This window comes from Colletotrichum truncatum, assembly GCF_014235925.2.
Source record: "Colletotrichum truncatum strain CMES1059 chromosome Unknown Contig_0003, whole genome shotgun sequence".
NCBI classification, from domain to species: domain Eukaryota; kingdom Fungi; phylum Ascomycota; class Sordariomycetes; order Glomerellales; family Glomerellaceae; genus Colletotrichum; species Colletotrichum truncatum.
Genome location: NW_027222400.1, coordinates 886,559 through 899,672, shown reverse-complemented (window position 1 = coordinate 899,672; position 13,114 = coordinate 886,559). Strand labels below are relative to the sequence as shown.

The window sequence follows — 13,114 nt, the reverse complement described above, 5'->3', positions numbered from 1 at the left end:
GATGTCTGAGTTCTTTGGGGCAACCACTGCTTACAATGTGTTGGAAGCTGGGGCGCCTGCTGGAGACCATGCTGATACCCTAAGTAATATGCTACCGAAGAAAAAACAATGCACAAGAGTACAGCAGCGGCTTGAATGAGACTGGTATGTCTGCGCTGCCGTTGTACATCTGCAAATGCCGGCCCAGGCCAGTTTTCAACTTCTTCGCTTTCCCGTGTCTCAAAAGCAACAAGGGGCGTATCAGATTTGAAATGCATCTTGCAAGATTGGTAAATGACGCTCGAGATCTGTGACCGCACTATCGCTGTTATGTACGCAAAGTACCTTCAAGTGTGACTAAGTACTCAGATACCTAAGGGGTCGGTGGGCGTTAATCGCTATGCGTGCCGGTCTTCCGATTTCACAATAGCCAGAACACGAAGATCTTTATCGCGTTCAAGTAGTCTAAACTAAAAGTGGAAGAGTCAACCTTCGGATTGAGGAGCGAAAAGTTCGATAGCATTTCGTTTCGCATACGCACTTTGCCCAAAAAAGGAGGTATTTAAGGTAACTTTAGTTTCTTAAATGAACACGACCGAGGTAGTTCACCATCAGCGTGAAAAGCGAAAGCTTCCCAAAAGCAGCTTTAGATAGAAGACTTGTCAGCATTACAACACATCAAGACGATTTTTAAGTCTCTATTTGACGAAGTTTGGAATGTACCCGAAGACCTCACGCTGCGGTAGGCGGCTTGCTACATCAGGCTGCGCTCAGATTGCCCTACGTGATTTCAATTAATTCCACTTATTTCGCCTGTACGAGTCTTTAGCGCTTCAACTTCAATGTAAGTCACCTCGAAATTGACATGACTCGTTCCTGTTTGAATTCCTTCGCAATAAGATAGAGTAGCACGGTAAATCCTTGGTCTGTATGGTCTAGTGGTCATCAGACCTATTTGCCAAAGATAACGATTCTTCCGTCATCGAAAAAGATACAGTAACGGAACTGGTGCGAAACTCTAAATAGCCCACTCAGTTATAAATGTGACGACCCGCCGAATGACAAGTTGTTTACAGTATTCATGACCATATGACGTTTACTCATCTTAAATCAATCAATATCCCATAACCACGCTGCACCTCACCAAGTCTCCGGCTGCAGGAAAATGAAGCTCACCGTCAGCGTCTCTTGCCTGGTGCTTGCTCTCTCCAGTGCCATTTCTGCGCTTCCAGCGCCAAAAGTCTCTTCGCTGAACAGTAAGACTGTTACAAGTCGCGACATAACGAACCTAGATGCCGACCAAAAAGACGAAATAGTTCACGAGGACAAGCTCTTGGGTGGACTTTGGAAGAGAGATGACGAAATAGTTCATGAGGATAAACTCCTTGGTGGGCTTTGGAAGAAGGATGATGAAGCAGCTCACGAGGATAAACTGCTTGGTGGACTTTGGAAGAAAGATGACGAAATAGTTCATGAGGATAAACTCCTTGGTGGGCTTTGGAAGAAGGACAATGAAGCAGCTCACGAGGATAAACTGCTTGGTGGACTTTGGAAGAAAGATGACGAAATAGTTCATGAGGATAAACTCCTTGGTGGGCTTTGGAAGAAGGACAATGAAGCAGCTCACGAGGATAAACTGCTTGGTGGACTTTGGAAGAAGGATGAAGTCGCTGAGGTGGCTGCATGATTGGTTTTCTTCCTATACGGCTGTAGCCGTTTCATCGCTGGTTGGTTACTTGCAACTCGAATTCAACAGCCGCCTGCGGCTACTTATGTACAGCTCGTGGATGTTTCTCAGAGTTCGATAGTGTTACATGGTATCACACATAACAAGCGACACCCCAAGCCTTCCAAACCGTCTCCGCATCTTACGTGAAGCTTTACGCATCTCAATTGTAGGCTGCCTAAGTCGTACTTTAATCTTATACAGACCAAGTTTAAATCAGGTGTTTATGGATGACTTCAACCCTCACAGTTCTCTTTTGAGTACAGCACATAGTTGCGAAGGCCTAACTTGTGGTCAAATCTAAAAGTCATTCACAGATTCGTCGTGTGGGAAGCCAACACTGCGATAAGTCTAACATCGAGGACTAGACAATTTTATCACGCCCAAAGCTTTATAATGTGGAAAACAAATGTCTATAGGCCGCTGATACTATCGAAAAACAATGCTGTTGAGGTATTATATATGAGTATACAAATGCAGTTTTTCAGGCCCCCTCCATCCTAAACCAATATTTATCCATGCAATATCTTTGCTTTCTCGCCCTTTATTATGAATCAAAAATCGAAAAAAAACTCCATTTCTTGCAGACCGCGCTCACTGCAGCATCTGCTGCATGGCGTTGATTCTGTAGCTCTCCCTCCTGTCCATCAACTCTTGGTGCTTTCCGCTGTCGACGATCTGACCACCCTCGACGAGGAAGATCACATCAGCCTTCTGCACGGTGTGCAGACGGTGAGTGATCGCCAGCACGGTCGTACCGCGGGACGCACGCTCGAGACCCTCCTGAAGAGCAGCCTCGGATGCGGCGTCGAGGGCACTGGTACTCTCGTCAAGCAGGAGAAGACGCGGCTTACGGACGAGAGCACGGGCAATGGCGAGACGCTGTCTCTGACCACCAGACAGACGGGAAGCGGAGGGACCGCACTCGGTGTCGTAGCCATCGGGCAGGGACATGATGACGTCGTGGATGTTGGCGAGCTTGCAAGCCTCCTCGATCTCGGCCTGGGTGGCGTCGCTGTCCGGGGCAGAGCCCAGGTTAACGTTGAAACGAACGCTGCCGTCGAAAAGGGTAGGGTCTTGAGGCACAATGGCGACGGTGTCACGGAAGGAGTTGGGGAGGTTGGCGATGTCGTGGCCATCGATCAGAATGCTACCGGCGGTAGGGAAGTAGAGGCGCTGGACGAGGTTCATGATGGTGGATTTTCCGGCTCCGGAGGGACCGACCAAACCGCAGAACTGGCCTGGCTGCAGAGTGAAGGAGACGCCGTCGAGAATGTTGACATCGGGGCGGCTGGGGTAGGAGAACGAGACGTTCTTGAAAGTCACCTGGACGCCGCTGGAGTTGGGTCGGGGTGCCTTGGCCTTGGACTCTCCAGTGGCCTCGGGGTCCTCCTGAGTCTTGACGTCGCCCACGAGCTGCTTGGGCTGGGTGCCAGTCTTGCTCAGGTCGTCGTTTTTGCCGAGGCTGATGACGTTCATGATGCGAGACAGGGCGCCACGTGCGCGGGAGAACTCAGGAGCCAGAGCAAACATGGTACCCCAAAGCTGGGCACTGATAAGCATGGCGACGAGAATGATGAGGAACTGGGTCTGGGTGTATTCGCCTCTCATGATGAGCTGAGTTCCCCACCAGTTGGCAAGGGCATTGACGAAGGTTCCGGTGACGTTGGAGATAGCCAGCCAAATGTTGGTCGTCGCGGAGGCGCGGACCATCTGCTTCTGAGGCGGGAGTAGCAGACGCTCGTATGAAGACATAACTTCCTTCTCGAGAGACAGAGCGGCAACGGTGCGGATGGACTGAACAGCCTCAGTGGCAACCGAAGTGGCAGTCGAGAAGGCGGCAGAGTGGCGCTCTTCGTAACGTGCCAGCATGCGCAGCTGCATGAAACCAGAACCGAGGAGGAGGGGAATGGTGACCAAGCAGACGAGAGCAATCTTCCAAGCGATAATGTGGGAAAGAATAACAGCAACAACGACGTTGACGCAAATGGCGAAGACGGTACCGATAGTCGAACCACTGAAACCACCAATGGCCGCACTGTCCTTGGTGATGATGGTGAGAAGACCCGAGGGGCTACGGCCCTCAGACTGGTGCCACTGAACGTCCTGATCCATCAGAGAACGGAAAGACAGAACGCGGACAGAGTACAGAAGCTTCTCTGCAACAACACCGAAGCAGGACCAGGCGAAGAAGTTGGCAAAGAACTCGATGCAGGCAAGACCAAAAAGAAGACCAGAGAAGAAGCGACCCATGGACAGGATGCGGGAGACAGTGCTGGCACAAGGGTTAAGAGCACCAACAGTGAAACCGAAAATGAGACCTGAACCGGTGAAGGTGCATCCGACGATGGTAGCAGCGATCATGGCAACAATCAACCAGGCATAGGATGGGCGAATGAGACGGGCAAGACCCTTGAAGACGATGCTGTAAGGCTTCTCGTCACCGACGGCGGGGTCGTCTTCCTTCTTCTCTTCCTCGTTGCTCTTCTCCTGCTTCAAAGCCGCCTTCTCCGAGGGCTCATCAGGGTCCTCGGCCTTTTCTTGGATAACGTGGTCGGTCTTGAGGGTTGAGGCATCGAGGGAGTCGCCAGAGACTGAACCGGCGCTGGGAGCGCGGTCGGTGGTGCCAAGAGTTTGCAGTCTGGCCATACGGGCGAAAGCTCCGTCCTCGCGGGCCATGAGCTCGTTGTAGCTGCCCTGCTCAACGACTTCGCCTGCTTCCATGACGACGATGTTGTCTGCGTTGCGGATGGTGGAAAGGCGATGGGCGATGGAAATAATCGTACGGTTCTCGGTGGCGGCCTGCTCTACAGCATGCTGGATGCGCTTCTCGCTGGCAGAGTCAAGGGCAGAGGTAGCCTCGTCCAGAACAAGAATCTTGGGGTCACGAATCAAAGCACGGGCAAGAGCAATACGCTGGCGTTGGCCACCACTGACAAGAGAGCCGCTGGGGCCGGCCATGGTACCGTAACCGTCATCGAGGCGATTGATGAAGCTTGCGGCATCAGCTTGCTCAGCGGCCTGGCGGACGAGCTCAACAATCTCCCGAACCTCGGGTCCATAGCCGTCAACGGATGTCAGAGCGTCCTTGCCCTTGGAAGCAATCTCAGCGAGCTGGCTGCCATTGAGGAAAGGCTTCAGGTGCTGGTGAGACTCTTTGGGCGAGTTGATCAGACCGAGGGCAATGTTCTCGAGAATAGAACGGTCGAGAAGAGAGGGCTCCTGCTGAACGAAGCTGATGAAGCTACGAAGACTGCGGACATTAAGCTCGCGAATGTCGTGGCCGTTGAGGAGAATCGCTCCCTGGTTGGGGTCCTGAAGACGAGCGATAAGGGCAGCAATGGTAGACTTGCCACTGCCAGAGAGACCAACAACGGCGGTGTACTTGCCAGCAGGGAAATCGAGATCGACATTACGGAGAACGGGCATTCCAGGGCGAGAAGGGTACTCGAAAGTAACGTTGCGAAGAGTAATGCCCTTGGGCTCATCCAAGGGGAGAATCTTGCCTTCGTCGGAGGTACCGTCGATCTCCGAGGGGGACTCGATATCCTCCATGAGGCGCTTGTATGCGGCCGTGGCACCTCCGAGAAGGGGCAGAATAGGGGCGATGGATCCCAACATGATACAAGCTGCAAACGAAATTAGCAATTAGCATTCGTTTTGTAAGAAAGGGTCCGGTTTTCATGGGAAAGGGTGGCCAGTCACTTACCGTCAACGAGCAGATAGACAACAGCGTAGATCTCACCAACGCTGGCTCCGTTACCTTTACCAGACATGGATTCGGCAATTCTGATACTGCCCTGCCAGAAAGCCAGAGCGTTTCCAGCGTAAGCGATGAAGTAGAGGAGACCGGCTTGGACAGCGGCAACAGCAGCCTTCTTGATACCAGCCTTGCGAGCATCAATCATGTGGTCGGCAAACTTAGCCTCCAGACGGGGACCAGCGCCGAAAGCCTGAACCACGGAAACATGAGAGAGGGCCTCGGACGCAATCGAGGAGGCAGACGCAATGGCCTGGGTCATCATTCCACTGTACTTGGCGATGTAGGAACCGCCGAGGAATGAGGACAGCATGAAAGCTGGGAACATGGAGACGAGCATTCCCGCGAGCTTTGGCTGTTTCGTGAAAGCGATGATGAAGACGGTGACGAAGAAGCTCAAACTGGCGAGGATGATGCCAACCTTCTCCGAAGTACCGGACTGAATGGCGGTGATGTCGCCATGCAGTCTGCTCGAGACCTCACCGGCGGCGGCGCGCTTGTCGAAGAAGGAGGGCGGCTGCTTCAGCAGAGATGAGACATACTTTGTACGCATGCGCTGGGCGAGACGTTGACTAGTGATGTTCCAGGCGAGGATGTAGCTGTAGATGAGAACAAGAGCGGCGGCACCGACGATGACGGTCTTGATGACCTTGTCGTTGATCGCGTCCTCGTAGGCGAATGCATCGCGGTTTTCGTCGGCAGCACAGGTGGCGGCGTTCATGTTATCGACAAGCTGACCGAACAGAATACCCATGAGAGGGAACGGCACACCAGCCGCTATGGCGGTGATGGTGCCGAAGATGATGAGAAAGACGTCGAGCCATGTTGGGTCGGCGGCGAAGAGCAGACGGAAGTAAGTGAAGAACTGCTTGTAAAACTATTGTTTACGGTTTAAAATGTTAGTGACTCTTGACGCAGAGTTGTAAGGATTGAGCTGTGTTGCGTCGCGCGTTGCGGGATTCCGTCGCGATGCCGCCTCGATAAGATGCCTTGGTGTTGAGAGGATGCGGGACGGGCCGACCACAGCCAAAATGCAGCACAAGCACAGCTCAGCAATTTGGAAAGACTAACCGGCTCAGCCTTCACCTCCTCTTCTTCTTTCTTGGGCTCCTCGGCCGGGGGAGCGACCTGTTCAGGCTCCTGCTTCTCAACTACCGCCATGTTTCTGCCCTTTGAAGCTTATCAGATCAGATCAGATAACCTTGTTTCCCGAAATCCTCTCTTACTGGATCCGTCGAACGATTCCAGCAAAAGACGGCAGCAAACGACAGAAAGAGAGGGGGGGTAAGGGGGGGTGAAAGAGAATGTGGTGGTTGGGAAGAGTAAGAAAAGGCTCTTGGGAGAGTTGAAATGGCAAGATGAGCCGGGTTCACTCTTTTTCCCTCACGCAGCTTTCTTCCCCCGTCTCGCTATGCTTCCTCGCGTAAAAAAAATTCAACCGTTCCTTGTCAAGGACACATGCAAAGAGGCGATGTGGTGGCCGATTCCGGTGCTTGGCCTGGCCGGGTTTTGGTACCAAAAAGAGGAGAGCAAAGATGGGCAAGCCGGTCCTTCTGGACGATCAGGGTGTCCTTTCGGTCCTGCAAAGGTGGGAAGAATTTTGCAATGGAGACCTACAATGGGCCGGACAAGGGGGTTGTGGCCAGTCAAGTTGGAGGATGTGGTGAAGGGTGTGATCAGATAAGATGATCTGATTGATTAGATATGACGCTAGCAAATATCACTAGCCCGTTTAATTTGGCATTGGTGGGCTTTGATGCGGAACCATGTCTCAACATGAACAGCCGTGCCTTAACATGCGTAACCTTGCCGCATACACAGCGGGACCGATGTGGGATGTCGTAGGAACTGTTGGCTCTTGATTTTCTTGCTCAAAAGGTTGATCTCGGGTCGGAGAACCCTCTCTCGCCTCGGTGCCGGAGTACGATAGGATAGATAGCGTGGAAATGTGACAGAATTGGAGCTACAGGGATATAGCTGCGAATGTTTACGTACGGGCAACGCCAGGGCCTAGCTTTGCCATGACTACAAGAATCGATCAGCCCCTCCACGACTCCCTCCCAAGTTCCCTCCACTACAAAGGTCATTCCAACTTCCTAAACAGGGGTGGAGTTGGGGTGTGGTGGTTTGCTCGAGACGCGTTAGTGAAGCGCTGGCTAGACCAAGAGCTTATGTTGCATTGCCGTCCTTCCATTCTTGTTTAGCTGCATTTCACAATTCATAATCATTTCATTATTCATTCTGTTAGAGTAATGCAAACATTTGATATTACTTTACTCTTTGTCAGCTGAAAATGCTACTGTGCACAATCGAATTGTTTAACAAGAGTTGTGTACATTTGGAGTACCATCCGCACCCATGACTCTTAATTGCCCCGATTTTCCCACCAGCATCATGCAAATTCTGCTGCACCCGAGCCCCATCAGGGTTGAATTCTTTAGTGAGCGGCAAGCCAGCCAAGACATGACATACGACAGGGTTCTAGCTCTGGGAGTGGATGAATGCATCGGGACGGAAACTGGGCCGACAGTCAGGTAGGTGTCTTTTTCTGCGCAGTCCCGAAATTCTGCAGTAAATCCCGCCTCGGCTCTTCACGCCGACCGGCTCGATCGTTGAACATGGGCGAAACAAGGCCTCGAGGTTGCTTCGTCTGAACAGCTTGTGGACCGCTTTGGCTAGGTAATTAAGATATCAGTCCCAGCAGCTCGTTCGTGGCGCCGCGGATTTAACCTTCTTTAGACCTCATCCTCCACATGCTGTATGAAAAGGTTTCAAGATTCGTTGACGGAATCCTCCGCCGTTCACTTGTTTTCATTCGCCTGGTCGGTATTAATCCCCCACTCGTTTGTCAGCGGGCTTAAGAGAATCCTTCTAGGGATCGAGAACCGATGGACAAATCCTCTAGGCGGCTAGATCCTTTCGGAGACCCTCAAATAAAGTGATCGCACCCGGCATCGCAGCGACCTTATTCCCATTTAGTCTTGGGCGCGCTTAGATGGCATCCACCATCAGCCGACATAAGGTAGAACCCCTGGCACTCTTCCACTCAAGCTCGGTAAGTAACGAAAAGGACCCAGTTCTACAGGTAGCAGGACTTCGTATTGAACCGCAATTCATCATTTTCCTGCTCAATTTCTCCCCAGATTCATCTCAGAAAGGCAGGTCTAGATGAAAAAGTGCAACCTATACGTGTGCCAAGTGGTTACGCTGCGGGACTTCCGCCCTCCTGGCCGGTCCCGGTTCTTGGGCCACATACCCAACATGGCAACACTTTCAGCACGATAAGGAGCATCCCGTTGCTTACTATGTTGCGTGCTTCCGCGGTCAATTAAAAGGCAAAATCCAGCGGGAGAATCCTTTGACAGGGAATCGCATCTTGCATCATGCAGGGCAGGGCTTGAGCTCCCCTTGGCACCCAACTAGCTTCTCCAGTGGGATGAAAAAAAAAAAAATGAAATAGATAAAAGCAGCTCTGTGCCGCAATGTGATGCCATTCCGGTTTTGGTGTTCCTCTAGATCTTTTTTTGCACACAATAATCAAATAAAAACATGTCCCAACGAAAGAAGATACTTCTAATCACCAACGCGGAGCTCGGCCAGGCCAATGTTTACCTGGCCGTGAGCCAGGAGCTCCTCAGTATCGACCCTAGCCTTGATCTACACATTCTCTCCTTCAAGTCTCTCGAGAAAGCTGTCGCCTCGGCGGTCCCAAGCGCAACTTTCCACGAGCTCAAGGGCGCGACATGGAAGGAGGCACTATTCACCCGCCCGGAGCATCGCTTCGAGGAGATTTGCGGCCTGCACCCAACAATGTGGAATGCAAAGGAGGCTGCACTGATCATGCCCCGCGTCGCTTGCCCTTGGACATCAGAAGAGCTGGTTGATCTGGTTCAGCAGACGGAGAGTGCTGTCAAGGAGATCAATGCCGACCTGGTCATCGCGGATAACCTTTTCACACCAGCCATCACCGTGTGCTGGAAGCTGAAGCCGAATTGGCATGTGTTGTCCCCCAACACTTACAGAGAGTTCATCATGATTACCCAACCACGTTATGAGGCTGTCTGGAAGCATCCACCGTAAGTCAATATGCCCCTCCTCGAACCTCGCATCATGACCATAGAATAACAACGAATCAGCCCTCGATCGACGATCCCCTACCCCGTGCCCTTCTGGCTTATCCCTTCAGCCGCCTACCAAATCATCCAATATGTCAGAAACGCCATCAACCCCTACGTCATCGCCCACGCCGAATACATCAACTCCAAGATCAACACAGAATACTCCGACTGGGGTCGCGTGTCATTTGACCCGCCCAAGGGTCTCAAGATTATTCTTCCCAGCAACTCGGCCGTTGATTTCCCGTTTTCGGTTGTCCCAGACCACTTGGTGTCTTGCGGCCCCATCGTTCTTCCCGGAAAGCCCCTGAAAGAAGCCGATCCCGCATTGGAGATCTGGCTGGCCAAGAGACCCACGGTATACATCAACCTCGGCACGCACGCAACATATGAGGAGGCCGATGCGAGGGAACTTGCAGGCGCGCTTAAGATTCTGTTGGAGGCCGCCAAGAAGGAGGGCAAGGATCTGCAGGTGCTTTGGAAGCTCAAGAAGCGCGGTGAATACCGCGGCGAGGGCTTTGCGGCTGTCCTTGAGGCAGTCGGTTCCGAGTGGGAGGAACACGTCCGTATCACGGACTGGCTTGATGCGGATCCGATGTCGATTTTGGAATCCGGATCAGTGATTTGCTCCGTCAACCACGGTGGAGCAAACTCGTACTTTGAGGCTGTCAGGTAAGACCCGGACTTATAGTCTCAATTTGTGGCATTCTGGCTAACTCGTAAACAGTGCCGGCGTGCCTCAGGTTGTCCTCCCTGTGTGGTTTGACACATACGACTTCGCCCAACGTGTTGAGTACCTGGGCATTGGAAAGCTGGGAAGCGCCAAGCACGCTCCCAAGTGCGCCGCGAAGGAGCTCGGTCCGATCTTGAAGCAGGTTGTGCTGGGTGCTAGCGCTGAGCGCTTCAGGAAGAAGGCGGCGGATTTGGCCCAGACATGTAAGGCGGAAGGCGGTGGAAGGGCTATTGCTGCTAGGGCGATCTTGAAGGAGCTAAAATAATGTTTGGTGACGATTTGTGTGATTTTGAGTTGGGTATAAGGCTTGATTTTTGAGATATCACATACAGCAAAACTCTCCTTTTCTGCAGAAAGACTCGTGGCTAGTGGTACAAATGGCGCCTGCGGCATGCCTTTACTAATCGTGTTCGTACCAACTCGGCCCAAATCCTGTCTCTCCAAGGGGTCAGGTTCTTTTATGGAGTGATACGATCGGACAGCTCTATATCTAACGATAGACCACCAGCCAAAAGCCAGCAAGTGTGATGTGACAAGTTGTAGGTGAATACAAGTCTTCTAAATGCCTCGAGACTGATGGCATATTTTCCAGGTTGCTGTTGTCGAACTCAGCAAGAAGCCATGAAAAGTCTCAATAGTGTAACGCTATGATTTCAAAGCTTACGTAGACGCAGTGAAACTCTTCACTCTCAGCGGCTTATCGATCATGAGTTTCTAGCAACTCGCACGTACACAAGTAGCCAATCCTTGGAAGTATAAAACGAACCTTGGTATTTTAAGCCTAAGACGCCAAAGCTATAAATTACGGAAAACTGTTCCTAGTTGATATCAGCCCTGAGATCATGCCTGACGACCTCTGTAGCCATGATACATCGCCGCCCGCGATTGTCTAATTCTTCTGTGCTATGATCCGATAGCTCGTCGAAACAAGCCTCATGTTATCCATCTTCACAAACGCCTGCCCATCCAAACAAAGCCGGTTGATGAGCGTCTTGAAATGAGGTGGTAGCAGCCTGACCTTTACAAGTCCCAAAATAACCTGCCGCAAACTCCGGAAGTAGACGTCCGCCTTATCGATCAGCGGCGCCTGCAAGCCGTCAATGCTTGCGTTATCCGACTTGATCACGGTAAACCCAGCGTCCGTTAGTGCCGTCTCAAATGTCTGCGGCGTCGGCGTTCCCACGGCCCCGATAAGCGGCTTCGTCCGCCGCATTAGCTCCGCATGCTCCGGGTTAGTGGGGTCATACGTCGGCAAGCTAACCCAATCCAACAGCGAAATCTTGGCGCCGGGCTTGAGGACGCGACGGAGTTCGCTGAAGAGCCGCGGCAGGTCTTTACACAAGCTCAGTGCCTGGATCTGGTAGAAGGCGTCGAATGAGTTGTCTTCAAACGGCAGCGGGAGGTCGTTCATGTCCTGGATTGTGAAGCTGTTTTCCAGGCCCATCTGCTCGTTGAACTCCCTTGCCTGAGCAACCTGGTTCGGATCAATGTTCAAGCCAGTTATTTTGGCTCCGGTAATAGAGGCCATGTGAGCCGCAACCCTCCCACGACCGCATCCTAGGTCGAGAACCCTGTCGCCGTGCTTGAGGCCAATGTCTTGAGCGATTGACTCCTCGTACAAAACCTGGTTTTCCAGTACGGAAGCCTTCTTGTCCATTAGCGGGGGGATGTACATCTTTTCTACCTCGCCCAAAGCGCAAAGATGGTTGAGAACGCCGTAGTAAGACTGCAGACAGTCGCCGACCTTTTGGCGGTAATCGGGCCCCAGGGTTGCAATCATTTGCTGCTCGTCCGCCCAGTCGAGACCATATATCACGTATGATGCCATGAAGTCGTCTACTTGTTTTGGCGTGAGGTCGAGGAGGTATTTGAAAGACTTCCAAAAAGTTTTGGATCGCTTTTGTGATGCTGTGCGATTGGATTTGCCATGGTGTAGGCCATGTTTCCTGCTCTTCCACGATGCCTGTGTGGCGGGCTTCAGGGTCGAAGCGTCGTCTGAGGAGGTCGAGCTGGACCGGGGACTGGCATCAGTTGTAACTGGCTGCGCTTGTGTGATTGTTGCTGCTGCTGCTGACATTATGGGTGTATGGTGTGATTGATTTGTAAGATAAGTTATCTGAGGGTAAGGGGAGAGTGAGAGAGATTACTAGGGATATGGAGGGGAAAGGGGCTAGACAAGACTAGGTACCAATAACAAAGTGCATCCTGAGGAACAGAAAAGTTTAAACAGGTGATGGGCAAGCACTTTCTTTTAAATCGTCACATTATTCATTATAATTCGCAGAAAAAAAAAAGTATCTGACAAAGCTGTATGTAGACCGGAATGTCTCGTGACAATCGGAAGTGATGGAGCAACGCCCGATAGTTCCGAGTGGGCCACAAATCATCAGACCCTCAAAAGAGCCTCCGGTTCTGGGGGCTAATGTAGCCCATCGTCGGCTTGGAACGGGCAGTCTATTACCTTTTCCCTGCCTTTCCTTCAACATTCGGCGAGAACGGACCCCGCGAATGTGAGTCACACCAAGTGTGTAAGCTGCCTCGACAAGGAGCCCGATGGCCGGCAGAGAGTGTCACATTCTTCGGTCGCGTTTATCCTTTCGCCGTCCGGGCCTCAGATCCGTTGTAATTTGTTACACTCCCCCGGGTCCCTTGCGTCATTGTGGCGCCTGACCGGTATTTTCGCGACCAGCTTACTGCCGGTGTATTTCCATGTCAGCATCCTGGATGCCCCCGGTTTAATTTGACATTTCTGACCTGTCGTATGGGCAGTTAAACTGGTGGTAGAGCTGGAATGGCGGGTT

The 13,114-nt window shown here is 52.0% G+C and overlaps 4 protein-coding genes across 4 annotated transcripts; 2 read left to right on the top strand and 2 right to left on the bottom strand.

Moving 5' to 3' along the window:
- Positions 1–1,144: 1,144 nt before the first annotated feature.
- Positions 1,145–1,666, top strand: CTRU02_205119 (uncharacterized protein; the record flags this gene model as incomplete). Its single annotated transcript, XM_070204496.1, has 1 exon — positions 1,145–1,666. One exon carries the CDS (start codon positions 1,145–1,147, stop codon positions 1,664–1,666), a length of 522 nt encoding a protein of 173 aa, XP_070061600.1.
- Positions 1,667–2,299: 633 nt separating this feature from the next.
- Positions 2,300–6,626, bottom strand: CTRU02_205118 (ABC multidrug transporter; the record flags this gene model as incomplete). Its single annotated transcript, XM_036724295.1, has 3 exons — positions 2,300–5,334; positions 5,415–6,342; positions 6,537–6,626. The coding sequence occupies 3 exons, from the start codon at positions 6,624–6,626 to the stop codon at positions 2,300–2,302; spliced, it is 4,053 nt and encodes a 1,350-aa protein (XP_036583922.1).
- A 2,388-nt stretch (positions 6,627–9,014) lies between these two features.
- CTRU02_205117 (2-hydroxyacylsphingosine 1-beta-galactosyltransferase) lies at positions 9,015–10,578 on the top strand (the record flags this gene model as incomplete). Its single annotated transcript, XM_036724296.1, has 3 exons — positions 9,015–9,541; positions 9,602–10,252; positions 10,308–10,578. 3 exons carry the CDS (start codon positions 9,015–9,017, stop codon positions 10,576–10,578), a joined length of 1,449 nt encoding a protein of 482 aa, XP_036583923.1.
- Positions 10,579–11,202: 624 nt separating this feature from the next.
- On the bottom strand, positions 11,203–12,390 carry CTRU02_205116 (methyltransferase domain-containing protein; the record flags this gene model as incomplete). Its single annotated transcript, XM_036724297.1, has 1 exon — positions 11,203–12,390. One exon carries the CDS (start codon positions 12,388–12,390, stop codon positions 11,203–11,205), a length of 1,188 nt encoding a protein of 395 aa, XP_036583924.1.
- Between the last annotated feature and the right edge of the window lie 724 nt (positions 12,391–13,114).